Source organism: Mustela erminea, chromosome 20 (genome assembly GCF_009829155.1).
Source record: "Mustela erminea isolate mMusErm1 chromosome 20, mMusErm1.Pri, whole genome shotgun sequence".
Taxonomy (NCBI): domain Eukaryota; kingdom Metazoa; phylum Chordata; class Mammalia; order Carnivora; family Mustelidae; genus Mustela; species Mustela erminea.
In genome coordinates this window covers 32,509,612-32,536,045 of record NC_045633.1, presented here as the reverse complement: position 1 = coordinate 32,536,045, position 26,434 = coordinate 32,509,612, and the positions used below count along the sequence as shown (strand labels likewise).

The 26,434-nt window shown below is 52.7% G+C and overlaps 1 protein-coding gene and 1 long non-coding RNA gene across 4 annotated transcripts in view; one reads left to right on the top strand and one right to left on the bottom strand.

Moving 5' to 3' along the window:
• The window catches only part of COL26A1 (collagen type XXVI alpha 1 chain), a 125,565-nt gene extending 112,852 nt beyond the window's left edge, over positions 1-12,713 (bottom strand). For all 3 annotated transcript variants that reach the window (XM_032328257.1, XM_032328259.1, XM_032328258.1), the window contains exon 1: positions 12,333-12,713. In XM_032328257.1, the coding sequence (XP_032184148.1) occupies positions 12,333-12,490 (158 nt within the window). In that variant the 5' untranslated portion in view covers positions 12,491-12,713. The remainder of the gene's footprint in view (positions 1-12,332) is intronic.
• LOC116581184 lies at positions 11,674-25,373 on the top strand. Its single transcript, XR_004281937.1, has 3 exons — positions 11,674-11,960; positions 13,249-13,330; positions 24,954-25,373. It is a non-coding gene; the product is annotated as an uncharacterized LOC116581184 (long non-coding RNA).
• The last annotated feature ends 1,061 nt before the right edge of the window (positions 25,374-26,434 follow it).

Below are 26,434 nucleotides of genomic sequence, written 5' to 3'. Positions count from 1 at the left end.
ATCAGGCTCTCTGTTCAGCTGGGGGCCTGCTTCACCCTCTCTCTCTCTGCCTGCCTCTCTGCCTGCTTGTGATCTCTGTCAAATAAATAAATAAAAATCTTTACAATTCACCCCCAAGAAAAAATATACAAGAACAGCTAAGACTATTTTGATAAAGATGAACAGTAAAGGAAGATGGCCCTATCAGCTAATAGGACATACGATAAGGATATAGTCATTAAAACTGCATGGTTTTGGCACCAGATCTGATTAAGAGTTCAGAAAAAGGGCTGTTCCTGCAGGGAAATTGAGATTTGATAAAAGTGGCATAGCAAATTGTGAGAAAAGGTAGATTATTCAGTAGAAGCATGAGGGGAGGTTTGGGGGGGTGGAATTAAAGTTGAATCCCTACCTCACACCCTATGTAAAAGGTTGAGTGGGAAGGCCGTGCCCTCATTATAGCTCTTTCTTGTAAGCCTGAGGTTTTTTTTTTTTTTTTTAAATGTTTCGACTTTATTTTATAGAGAGACAGAGATCACAAGTAGGCAGACAGCAGGCAGAGAAAGAGAAGGAAGCAGGCTCCCCACTAAGCAGAGAGCCCAACACGAGCTCGACCCCAGAACTCTGAGATCATGATGGTGCCCCAAGGCTGAGTCTTAACAGGCTTTTGAGGCTTCAAGTCACTTTCAGAATGAACACTGAAATCTGGGATTAACCCAACTCTCCAAGGACCCAAATGTCTGGCGTGCCTTTCTTTTTTCATTTCTGTTTGTGTAGTAGGCTAAATAATGCCCCCCACCCCCAAGATGTCCTCATCCTAATCCCTGGGCCCTGTGAATCTGTTATTTTACATGGTTAAAGGGACTTTGCGGGTATGATGAAATTAAGGTTCTTGAGGTGGGGGAGATGATCCTGGGTGACCTGGGCGGGCCCAACCAGATCACAAGGGTCCTTATGAGATGGCGTGGAGGAGAATCAGAGTCGGAGAGAGCAGAGATGCTAGGAAGAGAGGTTGGGGGGTGCTCTTTGAAGAGGGGGGAAGACGCTCTCCGACAAAGAATGCAGGCAAGCCCCAGACGCCGGAAAAAGCAAGGAAATGGATTCTCCCCTGGAGCCTCTGGAAGGACCAGTCCCTCAAATCCCTTTCAGCCTAGCGAGACCCACTTCGGACTTCTGACCTCGAGAACGATATGGTAATAAAGCTGCATTGCTTTAAGCCACAAAGTTTGTGGACATTTGTTACAGAAGCGGTAAAGAACTAATACAGCTTGCAAAGCAGTTCATCCTTCACTGGATACTCTCTGTAACCCAGGGACTCTCCAAGAACCTAGAGATACAGCGCCACACTAGACAGGCAGGACACCCGCCCTCAGAAAACTCACAGTCTCCCCATAAGCCACTCTTCAGTAACGATCCAGCGCCTGATTATAGGATGGGCTTAAAGTTATCACGAGCTCCAGTGGCGTTTAATGAAAAGGACTGGCCTTACTTCGGGGGACAGCAAAAGGTTCCCTGAGGATGTGATGTTTAGGCTGAGCTCTGAGCTTTGAGCAGGAGTTCGCTGACCAGGCCAAGAGATGCAGAGACAGGAAGCAGGAAGCAGCCTGAGGTTACAAGGAGCTGGGTGAGCAGAGGACCCAGAGAGGCAAGGAGCCGATGAAGGGGGTCTCTCTGGTAAGCTCAGCTGCCTCTCCAGGAAGGCACACATGAGGCTCAGAGCGCTTGCAGGCAGAGAGTCGGGGTCTGAGCTAACTGTCATCGCCGCCGTGCGACCCACGAGACAAAGAGCCTGGCAAACCCTTTGCAGACCCCGGTTTCCAACCCTGCAGAAATGGTAGGTGCCCGGGCAGGCTGAGACGTCTCCAACGCGGACAGGCAGCCGTGTGGCCAAGTCAATCACAGAGGCACAGGAAGAGGAAAGCCCCGATTCCCCCAAATAAGCCCTCGCAGGGCAGCAGGAATGACAGAAATGTCAGATGCCAGAGGCAACTGGCCGGGGCGCAGACAGCCGGAGCCAAATCAGAAGGAAACTGCCACTTTCTGGGCAAGCCTTCCCCAGGGAGACGGGTGCACGCGGGCCCTGGCGCCTCCTGGGCCCCACGGGGGTCAGCGGACAGCCTGTGCGGGGCCCCAGTTCCAGAGCCTGCTCCCCAGGGGAGACAGAATCCTAAGCCTTCTGCAGTGGCTTGGAGCAGGAAAGACCCTCTACTGGGCCTCCCGAGGGGCAGGAACTGGTGGGGGGCTCCTCATCAAAGGCCAGATGCCCGAGGGAGGAGGGAGGCGGACCAGATACTTGCAAACAGAGACATAAAAGGTTTGGGCTGCTGGGTGCAGCCAGGCTTAGGGGTGCCAGCATCACACACACACACACGGAGCACGCATCCATCCTCCCACACGCATCGGTGTCCCCCCCAAGTCTTGCTCAGGCAGGTGGAAGGTGTCCGGTGGGCAGGAACGCCCTAAGTAATAACTCGGCTGCGTCTCCAACACACACACTTCCTCATCTGATCTCACCCAATCCTATTAGGTTCATGTTACCCGGGAGGCACCAAGTCACCGAGAGGAAGCGATGGCTTGGCTGTAGGTCCCCCAGCCAGACGTGACAGGCCCTAAGAAGCCCTGCCCCCCAATCCAGGGGCCACACGGGGTCTCGCTCTCTGGGACAGGATGCTCATCAGAGCTCCTGGGCCCTCTGGCCTCACTGCCGGCATCTCAGGGCACCCCCCAGCCCCTCCCACCTGCTCGTCCATCACGTTCTGGGGACAACCCTGTGTGCTCACCCAGCTGATGGCTGAGGTTTGGCCACGAGTGTGGACCGGCCCCTGCACCTCACTCAAGGCCTTGAAATCCCCAGCAGGGTCCTCTGGGATTCAGGAAACAACAGGACCCTCACTCCCGTATTCCCCTGGTCCCTGCCTGCACCAAGGGCCACTAAAGGGGGGAGGCTAGAAATGCCCCTGCTGAGATTGCTAAAGACCAGCTCCCGATGGGTGAAAGGCCCTGTAAACCGCCGAGACCCGAACTCCAACCCACTAGGCCAGCGCTTCCCAGAGGGTGCCGTTGGAACACCATCCAAACCAAAGGCTCCCCAGGAAAAGTCGGGAGGCTTGATGTCCGTGAAACCATATTTCCCAAGCTTTGCAAGGCTTATTGCACCCTGCCCCGTCTGGGAAAGCCTGTATCGCTGAAACCAGTCATCGAGAGGGCTTCCTAGGTATCATTCTAAGTGCTGGCTTCATATTAGCTTGGGTGAGCCTCAAGCCTTCTGGGGAATGAAGTAAATACGACCATCACCCCCATGTCACAGACAAGGAGAGGTCAGGTGACTCGGTCAGGGCCACCCAGAACCGGGGTTCTCACCCTCCTTCTTTATTAGGGAATCTCTTGAGCACTTCCCAAACTGCTTCTCATAACCCATTAACACCCAGCAGGACAAGCTCCAGAAACGTCCCTGTGGGCCCTGGGGAGGCAGGCGGCAGGGGTCAGCAGTCAGTGGCCGGCTCTGACCTCGATGCGGAGCACTCTGGTGGCAGCTGCAGGGGAGGCTGGAGAGGATCCCGGGGTGAGAGCCCCGCCTCCCCACCCCGCACCCCTACCCCGAGTGTTACAGAATTAACCTGGATGGTGTCCAGCTCCTTTCAAGGTGGTCTCATGCGGGGGGCCACCAAGGAACCACCTACACCCCAGGTTCTGGGAGGCAAGTTAAGGAAAACCGGGCGGGAGAGGCCGGGGACCCTTGACTCCTCCGGGGAGGGGAACAGTGTGCCATGTGTCTCCTTCCTTAGGATCAGCAGCAGGATTCCCGAAAATCCTCTAACAGTTAGTTACTGTTAACTCTATTCCCTGCCCCAGGCAGAGCTGGTCGGGGTCCAGCTCACACACTCTCAAAGCGGCAATGAAGTGTGGGACAGGTTCAAGCCAAGAGAAGCCTAGAGTAGTATTCTTATTGCCATAGGAATTGTTTCTCTGGGAATGGATTTTAGAAAAACAGACAAGCTGGGGGCAGCGGGGGCAGGGAGGGGGCTGGGGGGGAGGAGAGAGAGTTGGAAGGAAAGGAGATACAGAAAACCCTGGGCCTCGGGGGAAAACGTCAGTCGAGATATTTCCATCGGGCCATTCCGTGTGGTTTTCAGGAAAAGCCCCGCTTTTGCACCCATTTCTACTTCAAAAGAAGAAGCAGGACTCCCTCAAGCAGGTCGCCTCCATCGCACCTCTAAACGCAGCTTCCAGAGCTGACCTGGTGGGGACAGAGGGCAAACAAGGACCTCCCTGGCAGGCCCCTCGGAATTTCAGAACCGCATGACGGTGGAGGCCACAGCCTCAGTTTCCCAGAGGAGAGAGGTCAAGGGCTCTGTCCGTTCATTCGCTCGACAAGCAGCCACTGAATCCTGACGTGGGCCGACCCACAGCTGCCTGCCACGAAAACCCCGTGGAGGAGAAATACAAGTATTTTATAAAAACGCAAGGTGCACGGACCGTGCTTTGCTGCCTGTTCAGAGCTGAGAAAACACTGTAATCTTTGCAACATTCCGAGGAGCAAAGCAGCCAGCTCCCAGCATCCCCCCAAGCACAGGGCAGGGCCGGGAGCCACCACTGTCCTCAACCTGCCACCTACCAGCGGTTCACCAAGTGGCCCAGGGCCGCCGACACTGTCTGTGAGCTGGCTCTCCCCTCACCAGCAAAGCTAGCACTAGACCCACTGTGACCATGTCTAGACATAAAGCCCAGGCTCGTCAGGGTGGCAGAAAGAGGCCCAGCCTGCCCGGTGCCTCCCTGAACCCCCAGGGTCCAGCCTTCCCGAACTCACCTGCACTGACCACACAGAACCATGGTCAGGCCTCCCAGCCCTGACTTGGCTGTTTCGTCCACCCAAAACGCCTTCCCCCGTGACTGCCGAGCACACTCCTGTTCATCCTACAAAACCCACTTCAAAAGCGACTCCCTGGGAGGTCCAGGCCAGCGTTTCCCAAAGTATGGTGTCCGGGACACCAGCCCGACAAAATGCTCCCCAGGAAAGGTTTCCATGGCCTCCCGTGTTTGCGAAACACCCCATCTTCCCAACCTTTGCAAGCACACCACCCAGCCACCAGGCCAAATAGTGTTTATCAACACGTTTTTCGAAACACAGTATTAACCTGTTTACGCCCTGGAAGAAGCTTCTGAAGTAAATGTTATAATCGTACCCATTTTTCAGAAGAGAAAACTGAGGCACAAGACACCGAAATTCCCCTAGACAATTGCTCATACCGCTTAGCACACATCCACATGGCCCAAATCCCATCCTCATTCAGGGGTCTGCTTTCTGCAACCAGTCTCTGAGGCCCCACCGATCACCAGTCACCTCACAGCCTCTAGCACCAAGCATACAATAGGTGCTCAATAGTAACTCCTTGAAGGTAAGGCAAGGGAGAACCTGAGATCAGGGAGAGAAGTCCTCACAGATGTGATCCTTTACTTTCCAGAGCTTGCGGAGGGCCTCCTGTCTCTGTCTGCCTGGGTCCGGCCCTCACATCTGAGTCCCCAACTCCAGCCCACCTACTGGACTAAGCCTGGGGTGGTTCAATGCTGGCATTTCCCCAAGGGGCGGGAGTAGGGGTCGGGCAGGGCCGACTTGTGCACCTGTGTCCCACTTGGGCCGGCCAGGGCAACGATAGAGAGTAAACACATAACAAAAATTATTCCATCTGTAGGTTAGGAAAGTGGGAAGTGAATCACAGATCCAAGAGGCACAAAGAGCTGCCCACAGAACAGGGAGGTCAGTCCTGGAAAGCTTCCTGAAGGAAGGGGCTTTGGGGCTACCCCATAAGAGAGTGGACTAAGATCCTGGTGGGAGTCGGAGGGGTCGTTTGGGGTAAGAAGGAGACACACCAAGCACTCAGCTAGGCTGAAACAAGAAAGAGACTTCGGAGTCAGAGCAGAGGCGAGAGGACCAGGCACGGATGTGGGGGGGCCTCCCACATTCCCCCAGGGCACAGGGTCTCCCAAGCAGGTTTCAACCCAGAGGGGCTGTGGAATCAATTTTCTGAGTCTTGGCAAGCATTTTTTTTTTTTTTATGAACTCAATAGACTACAATAAAAAAAAAGAGAGAGAGAGAGAATATCACATATGGTAACAGTAAGCATTATTTTGCGAAACTTGTTTCAGATGTACGCATGCGCACATACGCAGACATACTCAGCCGCCCACAGAAAAGGTATTTCTTATTATGGGTTGTGGTAAAAGCATCTCAGGAAACTCTGTTTTCCGTGCACTGCTTCCTAAACCTGGCTGCACCATAAGCCCCCTGGGGAGGTCACTAAAATACAGATCACCAAGCCCCAGACTTCCCGAGTCGCGGACAGGTCTGGAGGGACAATTCTTTTATATCCAGGGTTTGTCTTGATGAGCTGATTGTCAGCGCCCTGCTGTTTAGGGGACGCTGTACCGAAAGCATGTGAGCAAGGCCGGCCAGGTAACTCGTGGGCCACAGCGCAGAAGGACGCTCCCCTCAGTGCCCACAGTCTCGTGGGGGGTGAGAACAGGTTTTGCGGGAGGAAACGAGGAGGGAAGATTCAGACACAGCCTAACTCGGTCATTGTGATGGAGTCTTTTTGACTGGGGACATTTGGGGAAAAGCCATCTAACTTTTGAGGATTGGGGGTGTACAGGCGGAAACTCACCCCACTCTCCCCAGGAGTAAGGTGTACAGAACCGTCTTAAATCTAAGCAAACAGGAGCCCCACCCCGAGCACTGTGCCTTCCAGGGTCGGTATCCGCCTCCCTGTGGCCGCACCCCTCCCCATCGGGCAAAAAGGATGTGGGGCCAAGGGGACATGATTCTCAAAACCACAACCACCTTTGTGGACCAAGCACAGGTACCTAGGGCCTGGGATTCCCTCCCCAGCTGTTGGACACAGGCAGGAGATATGGCCAAGAGGCAGTTGTTAGGGTAGGAGAGAGGTACCAGGCTAGACTAAAAAGTGTCTACAGTGTGTGCTTGAGGCCACACCAGGGTCAAGGTGTCGGTCGGGACAAGAAGGGGGGTGAAGGGTGGCTGGCTCTCCCTATGCTGCTGAATTCCAGCACAAACTTCAAGGAGCCTAAGAATTCTCAACATGAGCCTCACCCTCCACCCAGGTCATTAGGACGGTAGGTTTGTCAAGGTCAAGGACGGAATAGATTTTATTGAACAGTTCGTAAGCTTAATTCATAAATCACAATTTAGACATATGGTGTGTGGGCTTTCAACTGTACCCTTGCCCCAAACTCCACAAATGTGAGGGATGGGCCGGACTCTGCAGGTGGTATAGGCTGGAAAAGTCTATGCTCACCTCCACGAGGCCACTTTGTCCCAGCATCACTAAAGTGGCTCTCCAGCATGTATCCCAAGGGGGCACCCGGTGGCTCAGGCTCTTGGTTTCAGCTCAGGTCATGATCCGGGGTCCTGAGATCGAGCCATGTGTCGGGCCCCCTGCTCCGTGGGGAGCCTGGTTCTTCCTCTGCCTCTGCCCTTCCTCAACCTCCCCCCACACCCGCTTGTGCTTGTTTGTTCTCTCTCTCAAATAAATAAATAAAATCTTAAGGGGAAAAAAAAAAAAAAAAAAGACGGGCTTTCTATGGGATGCTGGAGAGGGTAGGATTTTATCATAAAGGCCAAGGCTGCAAATACATCACACTTGCCTCCATTTTCTTGTCCGTCAGTGGCAGTGACATCCCTCAGTTGTCTTGGTATTCCTCCCAGAGCCCAGACTCGACCTCAGAACCTTTCTTAACCCACCAGCCTGGGCAGCTCCTACCAGTCACTAAGATTTGACCAAAGAATTGAAAGCTGTCTGCCAAGCCAATGCAGGAGACAGTGGGTCACCAAAGGGCTTGAACCAGAGGAGAGTGTCCTCTACTGCATCTGAGAAAGGCCCATCGGGCAGCGGTACAGAGGGGGTACTGGTGAGCCACACACCAGGACATCCCGATGCCCAGAATGATGGCAGAGTGGGGAGGGGTGGAGAGTGAGTGGCCGGCCTCGAGACACGTGGTAAGGATGACAGGTTCATCCAGGTCAAGTCACAAGGGTGGACCAGGCCATGGTGAGGGTTCAAGGAGGACCTGTTCCTCACTCATTAGTATCAGCATCACTAAAGGTGTGACCCAGAGCGAGAGCACTGGCTGAAGGGTGAGGGGCAGCCTATGTGTGGCACAGGGGGCCAGAGGGCCAGAGGCAGCCAGGCAAGCTCAGGCTCAGACATATGGCTAAACAGCTCGGACTCTGTCCTGGACACAGTAGGGACAGCCAAATGAGGTCGGATCTGTTGTGCAAGCCTGTGCACCCTTCCTGCCCTTGGTGCCTTGCACATGGGGGTTCCCAGCAAGCCACAAGCCCAGCCTCCTGGTGTCCATGCTGTCCTCATCGTGCAGACCAGGAAACAGATTCAGGGGGGTTCCAAAACATGTGCAAGTCCATATTGTGAATCAGGGGCAGAGCCTGAAACCGCCCCCATGCCGAAGTGTGTGGGAGGAGCCGAGGCCCTTAGAGCTGGCCCTCGCCTGGGCCCTGCACTTGAAAGGACCCTTCTCTGCCTGCTCTAGCCAAGCCCCCGCTCATCGGATGACCAAGCTGCGGGGCCAAGAGGACGTTCAGGCAGACCCCGAAGCCAGTATGCCCACTTCTAGGCCAATGGGTATGGAGCAAACTTGGACATGAAGCACGAGGGGTCCATAATCCTGTGCCCCTCACCGTGTGGGAGGAATCCAGGGTAGAACGTAGGCCAGAGCCAGCCCTCCCCCACCACCATTTTCCAGAAAAGAATTCTGAGGGATCCATGAATTCCTCATTGACCCGCTTTTCCAGGTCACTGAGAAGATACACTCATCAAGGTTGGCGGACAGAACCCACTTACTGAACCATCCGTTAGCCGGAGTCATAACATACAGACATTGAGCCCTACGGCATGTCAGCTCCAACTGTCCTCATGCCTTGGGTCCTACACGAGAGTAAGTGGTTTCTGGAAAGAGCTCTCTGCTTCCGGGGAGACGCAAAACACAGTTTTGTCTTTGGTTCCCCCCCCCCCCGCCCGCCCCCCAGATCAACTCTCCGGACATAGTCATTCCTTCCTCTGCTGCAATCCGGGCCAGTCCCACACCTCTCCTGTTTTCCCCTAGTCAAAAGAACACCTCCACTCCAAAACTTAAGATGAAATATAAAATCTATCATTTCTCCAGATTAAAATTTCTCCTTCCTCCAGCTGGGAGACCTACAACACGGATAAGGCATAGAACCCCACGTCTGGTCTCACTCCTTGTGCCTGGATTCTCTGCGGCTGCTCTGGCCCCTTTAGGGTTGGAGGTAGAGGTGAGGAGGAGACAACAGACAAGACCCCCACCCCCACCCCATAAACATCTGTGGCACAGAAGGGAAGAAGGGAGGAGGCTAGGAGAAGGGCAAGTAAGAGAAATGTGCATACTTTAAAGGGTTCCCCAAATGTGTTATGCTTACTACGCTAGAATGGAGAAACTGAGGCAGGGAGCTGGGGGTCCTGCAGGTGCATTAATACCGCATTTCCCTTCAGCCTGGATTTGGCAACTAAACACTCTATGGCCAGCAAAAATCATTAGTGGCCCATATGCAGGGCTGCTAGGTTCTTCTGCAAACAGCCCTCTGAGGAAGTGGGGTCCTTTTTTTTTTTTTTTTTTTTTTTTTTTACCAAAATTGCTTAAACAGAGGGGTCCACCCTGGGCTTCTGACAGAGGGGACCAGAGCAGAGCACCCTGGGTCAGGCAAGGTGCCCCCAGCACAGGTCTGACCCAGAAGGGCGGGCCTAGGCTAGCACGCACACGCATGCGCGCACGCGCTCCCACGAAGGCGAACGCAGACCACACCCGAAAATCAGATGCCAACAGGAGCGATACCATGACCTAAAGGAAGACGATTCGTCAAGAAAGAGCTCTGTCCCTTGGCCCATCGACGGAGACCAAGCCACTGTAAACACACACACGGAGCCAAAGCCGAGGCCGAGGCCGTGAAGGGCACCGCGCCAAACGCTGCCTCCAAGTCCTCTGCTTCTGGGGCTTTTGAACTTCAAGGACACAGGCCACCTGTGACTGATCGCTCATGAGACACAGGAGCGTGTGACCCCAGGCCAGCTCAAGCTTGCGATGGCCACGCATGGCAGGATCCAGTCATGTTCCGGAGCGTCACTCTCAAGCGTCTGGAACCCGCCCCAAGCCTCCTTAACACCTCCCGATATCGTATTTGGGAATCCGTTTTCCACCGATTCATCCAGAGCCTCTCTAAACCTAATTATTCCTTCTCCCGGCTCCCATGCTGGTCGAAGGAGTTCTGGAAGATTACCACAATTGTTTGGGCCTCTTTTTATTTATGCTACAACAATCCCTTCCAAGTTCCTGTGGCAGCCCCCAAGTTCCAGCCCACCGACCACCAGAACGCCAGTCCTCATTCACTCTCTTCCTTCGTGGACCTCACCTCTGGCTCTTCCCAACATGCATGTCCCACCCTGTGGCAGCCCTTTTGGATTTTCCTTCCCACACTTTTTAATTACAAAAATAATCCTTGAATCTATGCCGCTGGGAAAAGATGCTAAGGAGACCCGAATGGAGGGAGATAGAAAATAGATTTCCACCCACCTCACCAACCACCACCACCCCCCTGCCCTCCAGCCTCTGTTCTCTCCATACAGGTCCCTGCAAGAGCTATTTGCCTACAAGCTTTATTTCTGGACATTTACATACCCATAAATCAGAATGGCTTTTGCATAAATGAGATCATGTTAACTCTATCATCCTACAACCTGCAAAGTTTATCTTTTCAGACTCTTCTCCTATGGAAATGCGCAGAGGCCACACGACTGTGGGTGTTTGGAGAATAATACTAATAGAGGCCATGGGCAAGTATTCCCAAACACAATGAGGGAAATAACATTGTATGCAAAGTTTTCCAGAAGCACTTCTTGGCTTTTCAGAGTCCCGCCTTACCCAGCCGTTCCCGGCAGAAAACATCCCTGTTTCCCGGGGCTATAAGACTTTGCCAGGATTCATCTTGGTAGCTCTCCCAGGTTCGGTAAATAAATATCACGGAGGAGAAAAAACTGGGACCGGAGGAGAAAAAACTGGGACCAGTCTCTCGCTTTCCTCCGTAATAATAATGCCAAGTAGTGGGGCAGAAAGCTCAGGATTTGGGGAAAGCCAACGGAAGGTCAATCTGGAGTTGCCACAAACTTGGGGACCTCCCTCTGGAGCTCAACTTTCTCCCTGGAAGGAAGGAACGAAGGAACGGTTATGCTGTAACAGGTATCCTCGGAGTGGTTTTGGGATCAAAGGGCGTGGAAGGTACGAATGAATAGAGACCTATGACAGCCGTGTGGGTTATAATTATTAAATGAGGAAAAGTTGGGCGCCTGGATGGCTCAGTGGGTTAAGTCGCTGCCTTCGGCTCAGGTCGTGATCTCGGGGTTCTCCGATCGAGTCCCGCATCGGACTCTCTGCTTCGGCCCGGAGCCTGTACTAGTGCTCTCTGTCAAATAAATTAAAAAATCTTTAAAAAAAAAAAATGAGGGAAAGCTAAATTCGAGTGAGGTGCGCAAACGAGGTGTCTGGCAACTTTTCCTCGAGCGCTTATGCGTTTTCTGGGGGGAATTCAACCTCGCGGTGAGGAGACGCGGCCCCAACCGTCCCGGGGGGGGTGGCCAGGGCGCCACCTGCCGGCCGAGGCGAGGCCCCCGGTGCGTCCCGGCACCGTGGGCTCCGTGACCTCGCTCCTTCGCCGGCCCCACCGCGGATCCAGCCGAGCCGAGCCGAGCCGAGCCGGGCTCCTCGTCCCAAAGTGGCTGCGGAGGCGCAGCCGAGGCTCCTCCGCGGCCTCAGCCCTCCAGACGGGACGGAATCGCCCCTCCGGTGTCCTGGGGCAGCCGGCAGGAGACGCGGGACACCCGGACGCTCGACCTTGGCAACCCGGGAACCTGCTCCCCAACACAAAGCCGCGGCCCCGCAGGTGAGCGCGGCGGAGCCACGTGAACCCGTAAACGCGCAGGGACCGAGACACGGTCGCCCCCTCCGCGCGCCCCTGCCGCAGACTGCGGCCACCCTCCCTCCGACCCGGGAGCCGAAGAGGGGGAGGTTGGGAGAGCAAAGAAAGGAAGAGAGAGGGTGGGCGCGGCCAGAGACCACCGCAGTCCGGGCCCCGCATCTCCGGACCCTCGGCCCCGCGGCCGCAGCCCCACCGCCCTGCGCTCCACTCCACCCCCCCACCACCACCACCGCCCAGCGCCCCCCCGGCCCGCAGCCAGCCCCTTGTCTGCGGCCCCCAGCTGAGGGGGACCCCCAGCCCTCAGCCCCCAAGGCCCCGCAGCCGCGCGCTACTCACCGGCGGCTCCCGTAGCCGCTGCCGGGGGAGCCGGCGGCCGGCTCGGGGTAGCCGTGCTGCTGCAGGGCTGCGGCCGGGAAGGGGTACAGGAAGCCGGTGGCCAGCGCCGACCCGCAGAGGCAGCAGCACGCCCAGGGCAGGAGGAGAGCCAGCTTCATCTTGCGCGGCCGCCCGCGGGGGCCCGGAGCCCGGGCGGGAGCACAGGCGGGAGCGCACCGGCGGCCGGACCGAACCCGCGGCCCCCGCCGGGAGCAGAGCGACGGAGGCGGCGAGCGAGCGGAGCCCGGGCCGAGAGTTGGAAGTTTCTTGGGGGGGCGCCCACGCCTCACCAGGGCCGCCTTTTCAAATTCGGCGAGGTGGGCTCAGCGCCGTCAAAGGGGGCGTGGGGCTTTTTCATTAACCCTCGGCGGTCCGCGGCCGAGGAGGCGCCAGTGGCTGCAGGCCTGGGGGGGTCCTGTGTCCTCGAGCACACGCTCTTTAGAACCTTCCCGAGCGAGCCCTGTTCGGGTCCGCAAACGCTCGTGGGGCACCCACTCCATGCCTGGCGATTTCCCCTGGGCAAAGTTGTTTAATCCCCACAACATTGCCCTCTGTGTTAGATGGCATCGTTCCCATTTTTCAGAGGTGGAAACCGAGGCTCACGAGAATGAAGCCGGAAAAGCAACGCGATCCCTGTCCGAGGCCCTTTGGGCCAACCTCTTGCACGCCCGGGCTTCCCTAGAATCCTCTTCCCGTTCACCTCCACCCTCTACCTCCACACCCATCTCTCCAAGGTGAGCGGTAGCACAGATGGAGGAAAGCGCGGGGTCAGGGTTGAGAAGTTGTTTCTGGAATCACCCATTTGTGAGGCATCAGATCTGGAAAGTAGCTGGGGGGAGGGGAGATCTAATCCAATCCCACTTCCCACCTTTTACAGAGCCCACCGACCAGCCTGGCCCCAAACTGATCTCTTCTGGGCTGCAGGATACCCACAGAACCGCGCCTCATGCAAGAGACAGGTGGGACCTGAATCCAGCCTGTACCCCACTCCCCAGGTTGGGAGTCCCTAATTTCTCCACCTAAGCATCCTAGGGGCTGGCGGAGGCCCTAAGACTGCCTCTGGCCCTGTTCACAGTGGGGAGCTCCCAGTCTGTAAAATGTCAGTAAATCTGGAGAGAAGCCATCCAATAAGGAAGTGTTTAATGGGTTGTAATACATTTGGGAAGAGAATTGTGGGATTGTTTTTAGAGGAAGGCGGAGGGATGCTGTTGGGAACCTGGCCCGAAAGGCCCCCTCCGGTGGCTTTTGCCCTCTTTCATTCATATCCCATAGGTACCCCCTTGAGTACATATCCAGCCCATTTCACCCTCTCTCCCAAACTACCCCCTCTTTCTCCACTTAGTGCCCTCAAATCCTGCCCAGGTCTTTTCAGTGGCACTCCCACACTTCCCAAGTGTCCAGTTTCTCAACAGACGGGATGGATGAGTCCATCTCCGCATGGGCAGTCCGTAATGGGAAGCGTCACTTGGACCTGGGACGACTTCCTTTTCATCCTGTCCTCCCTCCCTCTCTCAAGGCCTAGAAGATTTGGAGAATTTGGGGTGTCAGCGGAATTTCAGGGCCTCCCCCAAAACTGATCTGTGCTCCCTGGACAGCTGGCTAAGTCCCAGGAAGTGATGAGGTCATTCCCCATCTCCCAGGAATTTGTAAACATTCTTTCTTCTTCCTCTCCTTTAGTCTCAGAATGAGACAAGAGAGATTCCATGTTATTGTACATGACCTTTATGCTGCGGGCATGACAGTAAGAGAACAGATTTTTTTTTTTTTTTTTTTAAAGAATCTCCTTTTTATCTTAAAGTCCTTTTTTCCCAGGGCCACAGACTGCACCCCAGCTAGAGGGACCTAGGAGAGGACAGGATAACACTACTCTTTGTTTTGTAGGATTCTTTTAGGGTGAAAAGCTGTAGGAAAAGAATTAATTCATCCCAGCAACTTCAGGACTTGGGGCAGTTGTCTGAGGTTGGTCCTTTTCTTCATACCTAGGCCAATAAAGCTCATTCTGGCCCCATGACCACGAACCAGACAACTTCTGTGTGTCCCACACGGTGCTGCCTACAGTGCGGGCAAGTACAGAAAGAGAATTTGTTTACCCCATTTAGACCACATGTGCTATTCTTTAAGAAGGCTTTAAAATGGCAAAAGCTCTGCGAACAAGAGGAGGTTCCATTTCGATGGTAAGGGGAAAAAAAAGACAAAGATGCCTAAAATCAAGAAAAGAAATTAGGACGTCTCCCACACCAGCCAGACCCAGAAGCCCCAGGTCTGCTCCTGGCTCCCCCACTAACTTGTTGATGACCTTGAGTAAACTCCCTTCTCTGGTATCCCCACCCCACCCCCGACCCCACATCTTCATCTGTAAAGTGAAAAGTGGTTTGGCTTGTCTCTGAAGATCTTTCCAGGTCTGGTCTTCAGTAACTCACTTTTCCCTTTATCCTCCACTCCCCTCTCCAAGGCAGCTGTGGATATAGCCAACCTTATCAAGCTGTCACTCTTGTAGGCCAGATTTGCAGCAGCTGGACCCCCCCTCCCCACCAGCAGGGCCTAGAAGAATAGAGAAATGTTCACGGCATCACACTCTAAACTCCTCCCCCCTCCCCCGCCCCAGAGAACACCAGTGAGTAGAGTCCAACTCCAACTAGTACCAGCTGTGTGACCTTGGCAAGTGACCTAACCTCTCTGAGCATCCTTAGTCTGTAAAATCAGTAATAATAACAGCACCTAATGGATGCGTTTGCTAGAAAAGAATTTGATGAATTATTCACACAAAGTACCTGAAGGCTGCAGGTAATACCTTATAATGCTCGATAAACATTAATTATGATCATTTGCAAGGCTTTGGTGTAGAATAATATCTAAGAACACCACCCTTCCCAACCTCCAGCCCCCTGGGTGGGGCTGACCAGGAGGCTCATATCCCAGAGTGTGCAAAGCCTTCTCCAACGACTCTTGGAGCCCCAGGATGAACCCATTATTGTCTTATTCTGTGGTCAACAATTTAAAACAAAACTTTATTTTTAGAATAAATACAGGAGGGGCACCTGGATGGCTCAGTCAGTAGAGCATCTGGCTCTTGATCTCAGGGTTGTGAGTTCAAGCCCCACATTGGGCCCAGAGCCTACTTTAAAAAAAAAAGAAAGAAAAAAAGATGAAATTTTTAAGAATAAAATAAATGTGGGGGAGATTATTATGTAAAATAGGTAATTTGTGGGTTTTTTTAGGTGAAACAGGCTTGTGGGGATTGCAAGAGTGGGGAGGTGTGAGCGCCCCCAAAATAAGGACAGGTAGTACCCTTAGAATTGAGTGGTCCTCAGTCATAGAATTGATCAGCTGGCCTTGTCAGCACACCACACAAGCACCCGTCTGACTATTCCACAGCCGTGCCTGTGGCACCCCCAAAAATATGCTAACACTTGGGAAAAGGCAGAAGCCACCGTTGCCAAGGGCTTGGAGCTGAGCCCCGTGCAGGGCTCGCTCCTAACCCTCTCTTCCTCCGCGACCCTGGGTGATCCCCTAACCAGCCCCTCCCAACCTCGATACAATGAAAGCCCCACCAACGGGGACTGGCAGGGCTGCGCTGAGTGCCTCCACTGTTTACACGGACAGGCAGGGGTTCTCAGGATTCCCATTTTTCAGACAAGGAGTTGAGCGAAGTGATTTGTCCAGGAGCCTGTGCCCACCCCGTTTCCTAAGTTCAAAAGTGCCTTTAAAAAGGGGGTTGTTTGTACAAAGAGGGATCAGATTTCCTGTTGGAAGGAGGCAAACCCCACACGCACGTGAACGTGTACACACACACACACACACACACACACACACACACGACTAGGGGGGCTCCTCCTCATCTCTGTTACCAGGCCTTTCTGATAAGAAAATATCAGTCAGCATCCTCTTCCGCAGACAAAAAACAGATCTTCTATTCTGCTGAAGTCAGCAGAACGAGCCACTCACTGAACAGAGAAGAAAATACTCATCAAGCTGAAGCCAAGGTAAATATTGACCTTCTGGCATGATAAATCCTCCTGTTAATCTAAAACAGAAATCTCCCCCTCCCCCCAAGTGCCCTGTTGGACGTGATTCTGCTGTTTCCGCCCCCCGCCCCCCAGAAGTTCAGAGAGGCAATGTAGGACCAGAGCAGTTTTCACACTGGTTTCTCCAGCTGCCCCTAATCCCCACTGTTCTGGATCCCAGGACAGCCCAGAAATGGGCTGAGTTGACTCAAGGTAGCGGGACAGTCACAATAGAAGGGCTTCTTTGTTCTGGCCGAGCTTTCTGTCCTTGGCCAGGCCAGAACTCGAGCAAAGCGTGGATATTTTGGAAGCTGTGAACCCTGAATTTTTCTTCTTTCCCCGCACACCTCCTGAGGTAGGGGTCGCTTCTTTGCCCAGCAAACCTACAGGTGTGAGCTTGCCCGTTTCCCCAAACATTGGCCATGAAGTAGACGTTCAGAAGACAGCAATTGGATGCCTGTCACAAGAGCCCATGTTCTTAAACAGAAGTTTGAAAGGAAAAGCAACCCAAAAACGGGTCAAAAACAAAACCTAAAAAAAACACCAAGAAAAAGGGAGTATGTCCAGTCGCCAGTAAAATACCGAAATCTCAATTCACATGGTGATCAGTTTTGCTTCCTGATGTAGCCACAGTCTGAACAGTGCTTCTCAAAGAACTTACCGAGACGGCTATGTGATAAAGACAGAAAGGGGACACCTTAGTGGGCTCCATCTACTGTAGTAACAGAATACCATAGACTAAGAGGCTTAGAAAGAACAGAAATTTATTTCTTACCGTTCTGGGAGCTGGAAGTCCAAGATCAAGGTGTTGATAGACTTGATGTCAGGGAAGGGACGCTTCCTGGTTCAGGCATGGCCATCTTCTCGCTATGTCCTCACATGGCGGTGGGGACAAGGGAGCCCCCTAGGGCCTCTTTTATGAAGACACTAGTCCTGTTTGGGGAGGGTTCCACCCTCCTGAGCTAAGATCCTCCCAAAGGTCCCACCTCCTAATATCACAGTACTAGGGGTGAGGATCTCACCGAATGATTCAGGGTTGTGGGGCACAAACATACAGTCCCTTGCAGGTTACCCTGGCACAGGTGGGAAGACGGTGGGGTGTTCAGACACAATGACTCCGAATCGAGATGGGCCTCCCACAAGTGCCCCAGAGGAGAGTCTGTGATGGGGAACTCTGCCCCCCCGGGGGCAGGTAGGAGCAACATAGGGAGGAAGGCTGGTCTTGGAGGAGGGAAGACTAGCAGGAAGTGATCCAGACCTCCCAAGTCACATGGGGAAATAGAATTAAACGTGTTCTTTGAGCCTCAAGGAGGAATCGGGGCCTGATGGACAGACAAGGTCAGTGGAACACGAGGAAGAACTTCAGGTCAGTAAGTGGAGGTTGATTCAAGGCATCCAATGGATGGAGGAATCTCCCCTAAAAGCGCCTGGGTAAGTCTGGTAGATGTCACTAGTGCTCACCAGCGTCTGGGTCTGCTGTGGTCTCCGGGCACAGAGGAGACCTCCCTCCCCAGCGCCTTTGCAGCTGGGCAGGGCCAGGGGTCTAGCTCTGGCCTGTAGGTTCGAGCAGAAGGGACCACATCACTTCTGGGCAAAGAGAGATAAGGGGCCCTTGGCCCTGCAGGGCCAGTTAGAAAATTTTCTCTGATGGTCAAGATTGCACCTTCGGGTGCCCGTCCTTCTGCCTCTTTGCAGGATCTGGGTCATGTCCATCTTTCACCAGCTGTGTCTGTCGAGCTCACTGAGCAGATCCCAGCGCATGACGAAGCCAGGGGCACAGGTGAGGCTCTGTGCTGGGTCCTGGAGGTGGCCGGCCAGGTTAGACACCAGTTTCAGCCTCAGCTGGACTTAGGGGACCCTGAGGAAGGAGGAAAATGAAGAAACGTGGTCCCTGATGCCAGGTGATCCAAATTTAGCAACTCAGAGGAGGCTGGAGGGGTCTGGCAGCAGGGAAATCCATGGGAACTCACAGGAGGGGAGATTTGGACAAAGCCGAGAGGCAGGGAGAGCACGGGGAGCCAGGGCACAGCGAGGGACAAGGGCAGGATTATGTGTGGGGCTGAAGGGCTTGGGGTAGAAGGGCTGAGATTCAGCCAAGGTGCCTGCCCAGCTCTATACACCTGTATGCATGCCAGGAACCACACGCGTGTGCACTCACAAACCTCTCAAGAGCCAGCAAGAAGCCACCACCCCCAAAGTCAGTTGTTCAGGTTAACGGGGGCTTTACCTTGCTCTGTGGCCCGTCCCCCAATACCTCTCTCCCCCATTCCCCCACCCTGACTCCAGGATTCCATTCTCAACTCCGGGCCACCCTGGAAGCCAGGGCTCGCAAGGAAACCCATGAGGAGGACTTGTTTGTGGGATTCGGGGGACCAGGTTCGGGGCTAGGGGTGACTGTAGGGAGCCAGGTTCTTCTTAGAAGGAGGTCCAGAGTCTGAGGTCTGAGTGGGGTGGGGATTGCAGACGGGGGAGCAAATCGAAGGTGTGAACAAAAGCCTGACATGACAGAGGACAAGCCCTGGACCCGGGTGACCATACAGAGGGTCCCGTTGCTCTGAACGCCCGGTCCCTGGGGAGGCCACAGGCCACCCCCCGTGGATATGTGCATCCTCACCAGCCAGTGGCCCTCAGACTCTGCGGGTTCAAAGCTTCACTCCACTCTCTGGGGTCACTGCCCTTCTACGCTTGCGTGAATTAGGGACAGGTGGCCCCTAGTTTCTGGGTGGACACACACCCAACCAGGATGGGCCCACAGAGCCCAGGAGGGACACCAATCCCCTCTACAGCCCTGTGGGCCAACCCCTACCCCTGGATCTCCTCCACCATGCACACACACTTCCCAGCCTGAAATCCAATCCCCTGCCCCGTATCCGATGGGATCTCCACATCTGGTCTATTCTGGATGGCTCTTCCATCCATTCCCGGCCTGTCTTCCCCCAAATGCGCACAACCCTTCCCCGTGCTCCAGCCCCAGAACGACACTCACCTTCCCTCCACAGACTGAGATCCTTACAGACTGCTCCCCTCTGTCTCGAATGCCCTTTGCTACAGACTGAAGGTTTCTGTCCCCCCAAATTCACATGTTGAAATCCTAATCCCAAGGCAACGGTATTAGAAAGCGGGTCCTTTGGGAGGGGATTAGGTCAAGAGGGTGGAACCTCCTCGAATGGGATTAGTGCCCTTATAAGAAAGACCCCATCGAGCTTCCCTTGTCCCTTCTGCCATGTGGGGAGACAGACGCCTATGAACCAGGAAGCAGGCTCTCATCAGACCCTGAGTCTGCTGGTACCTCGGTCTGGGACTTCCCAGCCTCCAGAACTGTGGAAAATAAATGTCTACTGTTTTTCAGCCCCACTCCCAATCTGCGGTGTTCTGTTAGGGCATCTCAAATGGACTAAGACACACTCCCCCGCTCCGTCGGTCTCCCCACCTCCCCCACGGGCCTCCTCCAGGCTCCAAGTCTTCACCAATCTCTCTAGCTAGGACTGATGCCCATCCGGAGCTTCCAGAGATCTTTCCACAACCTTCTGTGCCCACCCCCATCTTCCCTGACCATGCTTACTTCTTAACGCATTTGCCCCTCTCCTCCAACACACTGCACCAAAACCGAAGGTCATTTCCCACTCATCTGGGTATCCCGGGGCCTAACAGGCTCATATTCAGGCAAAAGCTGGATACCCCAGCAAATCGGTGAGTCCTTTGCTGACTTTCCGGCACGCTCCCAGGAAGAGGAGAGCTGGGGGCCAAGCTTGCCTCCCGGGGGGGTCGCATCTGGAGGACATTCGCGCTAGTTTTGAGCCCCAGGCAACAGTAACTCTCTGCTGTGTGACAGTTATTTCTTTGTTATTTCTTTGTGTGTGACAAAGAAAAAGAGAGATGCAGATGGAAATGGCAGGGGCGGGGGGGGGGGGGGGGGGTGAGGGGGGATGTCCTGTGGATAACCAGACCCAAGAAAGAAACTGCCATTCGTTCTAAGAGAAAGTGGTGGCCCCCCCCACACACACACATCTCTATCCAAAATTCATGCATTTACTCCTGAAGCAAGGATTGTCAGGTATAATCCTAAATCCAAAAGCCTCCAGATAGCCTCGGGCATATCAGCCCATCACCTTAGCAAGACTTACCCTGGAAGTCTTTGTTGCGCAAAATCCAAAACACCTTCCCCGGGGGCTGCTGGGAAGGCATGTTTTGCTGAAAACCAGACAGGAAGGAAGGCCGCATTCCCTAAGGGTGGCTTTGATACTAAGACCCAGAAGAAAGAGAAAGAAAAGGTTGTTCCACTTGATAAAACTCCGGTTGCCATTTACTATTATGAAGTGTCTGTTTGAAGTCAAAACAAGTTCTAGATAAGCCCTTCATTGAGAAACCAGGGTGGGGGGGGGGGGACCAAAGGGGAGATAAAGCGGGCAGAGTGGAACTCTGATTAGAGAGTCATTAATTAAGACCATGAAAGCCCCGTGGAGTTTCCTTTGATTGGAAAAATAGGGGGCTGCAGAATTAAAGGCTTTGGGGGAAAGCTTTTCATGCTAGGGAGAGCCAAAAATTAATTCTAGGATTTTAAAATTAAGGCATCATGAAAGCTAAGGCGTTGGTTGTAACCAGAAGACCGTGTCAATTTAATCAGAGTCTTATGGGGAGAAAGAGAGAGAGGGAGGAACTGGGGGTTACTGGAGGGGAATGTGGGGGGGTAACGAGGGGGAGGGAATTAAGAGCCACAGACTTCCAGCTATAAAATCAATAACTCCCGGGGATGACAAGTACGGTGTAGAGAATATAGTCAATAAATATCATAATAACTTTGCATGGTGACAGAGGGTAACTAGCTCATAATATCTGTAATTGTCAAATCGTTGTTATAGACCTGAAATCCATGTAATATTGTGTATTAACTAAGCTCCAAGTTAAAAAAAATTTTTTTAAATCTTATAGGGGAGCAGGGGTTCCAAGTAAGTAACCCATTTTGTTTCAAAGCCCTGCGCTGCCGTCTGGCTCCACTTGGAGGAACTTTCCATCTGTTCCCCGTGCCGGCACCGAGCCACCCAGAGAGGTTCCGCCATGGGTAGCTGTCCCAAAGTCTGGGAGCACCCCTTGGTGCTACACAGAGACTGCTCACCCGCCTGCAGGCATCTGGGCCCAATGGGACCCTGGTTCAGACACTTTTACAGGGTGCCAGGGACAACTGTCCTAACCTTCTTTTTTTTTTTTTTTTTTAAGATTTTATTTATTTATTTGACAGAGAGAAATCACAAGTAGTCGGAGAGGCAGGCAGAGAGAGAGAGAGGGAAGCAGGCTTCCCGCTGAGCAGAGAGCCCGATGCGGGACTCGATCCCAGGACCCTGAGACCACGACCTGAGCCGAAGGCAGCGGCTCAACCCACTGAGCCACCCAGGCGCCCCGAGTCCTAACCTTCTTGAACTTCGGTTTCCAAAACGGTACTCTCACCGAGATTCGCAAGGAAAACTCATGCCTAACAGAAGCTCAACAGGTGCTGTTCTCTGCCGCAGTCCTCCCTCCAACCCATCCCCCAGTGGCCTTCAGAAAAGATGGTTCTAGAAAGCAGATCATGTCATTCCCTTCCAGGCCTTTGCAAGGGATCCCAAGGATTTGGGTTTGATCTCACTTTAAGCTTGAGGCCGAAAGTCCCTCTTGGACCCCTCCCCTGCCCCGGCTGCTCTCCCTCAAACACCCGCAATGGCTCCCCATTACCTACAGAATCAAGTCCGAACTCTCCTTGACTTGGCATTCATAGTCCTCCACAACCTGGTCCCCAATTACCTTTCTAGAATCATCTGTCACTGCTTCCTTTTATATACATTAAATCCCAGAGCAAGCCACATCCACACAGTTTGTAGACATAAAATCCAGAGCATATACACAGGGTCAGGAAATTGTAGCAGCTAAGGTGAGATTGTACGGGGCTTGGTGCCCAGGACCCAGAGGCGAAAGGCACAGTCCCCATCTGTCGAGCTCTTGAGAGGTGGCTGGTTCATAGCGAGATGGGCTTCAGGGAGAACATATATACCAGGATTTGAAGAATTCGCTCCAAAGTCTAAAAAGAATATGAAAGGGGCACCCGGCTGGTTCAGTGGGTGGAGCGTAAGACTCTTGGTCTCAGGGTTGTGGGGTCAAGCCCCACGCTGGATGTAGAGATTTTTTTTTTTTTTTTATAAGATTTTTTATTTATTTATTTGCCAGTGATAGAGGGAGAGAAAGCGAGCAAGCACAGGCAGACAGAGAGGCAGGCAGAGGCAGAGGGAGAAGCAGGCTCCCTGCCGAGCAAGGAGCCCGATGTGGGACTCGATCCCAGGACGCTGGGATCATGACCTGAGCCGAAGGCAGCTGCTTAACCAACTGAGCCACCCAGGCGTCCCTGGATGTAGAGATTACTTAAAAATAATTTAGAGGCACCTGGGTGGCTCAGTCCTTAAGCATCTGCCTTCAGCTCAGGTCATGATCTGGGGTCCTGGGATCGAACCCCGCATCGGGCTCTCTGCTCAGCGGGGAGCCTGCTTCTCCCTCTGCCTGCTGCTCCCCACTCTCTCTGTCAAATAAATAAATAAAATCTTAAAAAAAGAAAAACATAATGATCTGGCCTCTGGGAAGAGGTGGTACTGGAGCAGAGATTTTGATGATGGGAAGGAAGTACATGAGATGCTTCAAGGGGAGGGAACAGCAAATGCTAGAATGTCACAGTTTCCAGGAGGAGCAAAGAGGCCTGTGTGGCAGGAATGGCGTAATGCGGGAGGGAGAGGGGTTCGGATCATTCTACATATCGGGGGAAGCCAGAGGAAGTGCGGAAGGTGGCGGGAACACTACCACAGAACAGGAGAAGGAGGCTGGGCTGTGGACTTGGACCGTGATGTGTGCCTCCCTGGGTCCACAGGGCCAAGACGGGTGTTCCATTGTGAGTAGGTGCCTGGGACCCAGAGTCCTGACCGAAGCCCTGTCCACTTTCATACACCAACCCTGTCCCTATTTACTTCCCCATCAGGATCTTAACATGGTTCAGGGGGTAGCAGGAGCCTAGTATTTTTTAAAATGTTGTGCCTAGAGTGAAAGAACTGTGAATTATAAGGGGCCTCAGATCAAAATCCAATGCCAGGTGCCCTAGAGTGCTGGCTTTTCTGTTGGTCACCCCTCTCTGCTGTACTCTGAGTCTGGGGGGCTGAACATTAGATGCATCGCCTGGCCGCCTTTAGTCCAGCCAGTGTGAGAGTTCAACAAAAGAGAGGAGGCCAGGGGGGCAGTGAGAGATGGGGGTACATCTTCCCTGACCCCTCCCAACTTCCCAAGTTTGTGACAATAACCTATCCTTCCTGGGCTCCAGCTGCTGCTTCCATGCTCCAGGTTGCAGTAGGCAGTAGGTCCCAACAGCATCGGTCCCAACAGCATCGGTCCCAACAGCATCAGTCCCAACACCCTTCCTCATTCCTGGTTTGCTCCCTTAGCCCTGCCCCTATGCCTATTAGGCCTCTTTCACTGAAGCCTCTTCATTTGAACCATCCAGGATCCATTCTGTTTCCTGCCAGGGCCCTGGTGCATCCAGTTCGTAGAAGATAAAACTGGGACCCACGGAGAGCTGCATAACTTTTCAGGGTGGCCACATACATTTGTGTAGGTTGTAGACTGCACAACTTCAGGAGATGCCATTCACTTTGCAATCCATAGGAATGATTTGCTCCAGGTTTATGCAGTGCACGTTCTGCAGAGCTGAACCTGATGGCTCTGAATTTGGCCATGGTCACCCAGCTCCTGGCACTCCAGAGGTGGGATCCTGATTTGCGTCCTGTGGCTATTCCACTGCCCAAAGTACCTCTCCTGTGAGGCTGCAAATTGCAGTCCACCTCTTATACTCTGGGCACAGCTCAACCCCTGACACTTGCACATTTGCAGAGTCTCTCTAAAAAAGGTCGTCTTGGCTCTGCTTCACAAACTTCTTACCATAGATGACGATGAAAACCTTGGAGCATGTTTATTTTAAGGGTAGAATGACTAACATCAATAATTTGGCCCTGGTAAGAGTTGATTAGAAAAACCAGAATGTCTCAAAAAAACAAAACCTCTGTAATACCAAAAAACAGCAACAACAACAACAAAATGCTATTCAGACAAAGAAAAAAAATTGTTTTGTTTTGTTTTTTCCAAAAGTGCAACAACAGAGAGAACAAACATGTAATGTGGGTTTTAAATGATCCTCCAGGGGCTCCTGGGTGGCTCCAGGCGGCTCAGTGGGTTAAGCCTCTGTCTTTGGCTCAGGTCAAGATCATAGGGTCCTGGGATTGAGCCCCACGTGGGGCTTCCTGCTTAGCTGGGAGCCTGCTTTTCCCTCTCCCTCTGCCACTCGCCCTGCTTGTGCTTTCTGTCTCTCAAATAAATAAGTAAAATCTTTAAAAAAAAATAAATAAAATAGATGAAAATAAAAAGATCCTCCAGAACTCACTGAAAGTGGGATCTCCAGACACGGATGTAATGTCATGCAGCAGAAGTACAAAACACCATCCATAAAGAATTTCTCCCTTTGAAAAAAAAATGGAGCCTCTATTTAATCAAGCCTCCACACGTGACCGTTAATTTATAGGCAATATGGGACACAAAGGAAGAAGAGGAAAAACCACCAGAAGGAAGCATTCAGCAAAGTCCAAATACAGGACATTCTATGGGTCAGCTGACCCAACAACTTCTCCAAACTTCAGTGCATGAAGAAAAGAAGGCAGACCATTATAGATGACAAGAGGCATAACCAAATGCCATGTGGGATCCTGGACTGGATCCTGGGACCAAAAAAGGACACTGTTGGAAAAACGGATGAAATCGCAATAAACTGAAGTTTAGTTAATCGTCACATTATCGATGTTAATTCCTTACTTTTGAAATGTGCCATGGTTGTGTAACATGTTGACATTGAAGAAAACTGGACTAAAGTATAGGGAGGGGAACTCTGCACTGGCTTTGTAACTTTTCTTTGAATCTGAATTTGCTCCAAAGTTAAAAGGTTGGTTTTTAGGTTTTAGGGTGTTTTGTTTTTTTTTTTGTCTTGTTACTTTTTTTTTTTAAGTAGGCTCCATGCCCAAGGCAGAGCCCCACATGGGGTTTGAACCCATGACTCTGAGATAAAGAGTGGGATGCTTTACCACTGAGCCACCCAGGTACCTCTTTGTTTCATTCTTAAAGAGAGACTTAAAAATTCTAACAGCCAAATACAATGGGTGGCCCTCGTTTGGATTTTGATTTGAACAAATCCGTTGTAAAAACATTTTTAAGCCAGTTGGGGAAATTTGAATAGGGACTGGATATTGGCTAATACTAAGGAACCGTTGTTCATTTTATTAGGTATGATAATGGCATGGTGGTTATGGTTTTCTTTAAATCTCCGATCTGTTCAACATATGTGCGTACCAGTGAGACGACATGATGTCTGGAATTTGCTTTAAAATACTGCAGGAGGAGAAAATGATGGGAGATAAAATGAGATTGAAAATACCTGATAATTGTTGACGCAGACGATGGGTATATACTTGAAATTGTCCATATTAACAAGTTAAGAAGAAGAAGCAGGGAGAAGAGGAAGTCTGTGTTCTCCCTTCCCCGGTGAAGGGTCTAGAGATGGAATAGGTTGATTACCAGCTTGCTTTGTTCCCTTGCTCAAGATCCCTTGGCAAGCCACCACGTGACATACTCTTCACTGGATGGCCCCACCAAGGCAGTGGTTGAGGGAAGGGCTGGAGAGTCGGGTCCTAGCAACAGACAGCCTCTGTCCAAATCCTGGAGGGCTTCCAACAGGTTAGTCTCTGTGCCTTGGTTCTATCTTCGTATAAAGGAGAAATGAAGATGGTGAGACTACCTACCTATGAGTTTGTTGATCATTTTTAAATGAGTTGATCGACGTGAAGTGCTTTAAACTGGGTGTGGGTCCGACTAAGGCCACACCAGATAAATGCGAGCTGATCTCAGCACCTTTTCCGTGGATGGTTTTCTCCCCCGGAGATCCCTCGTGCTCCTACCCACGGCTATCTGGTGGCCCAAGCGTTCCTGTCTCTTGCTCCTCTGCTTCTCCTTGGC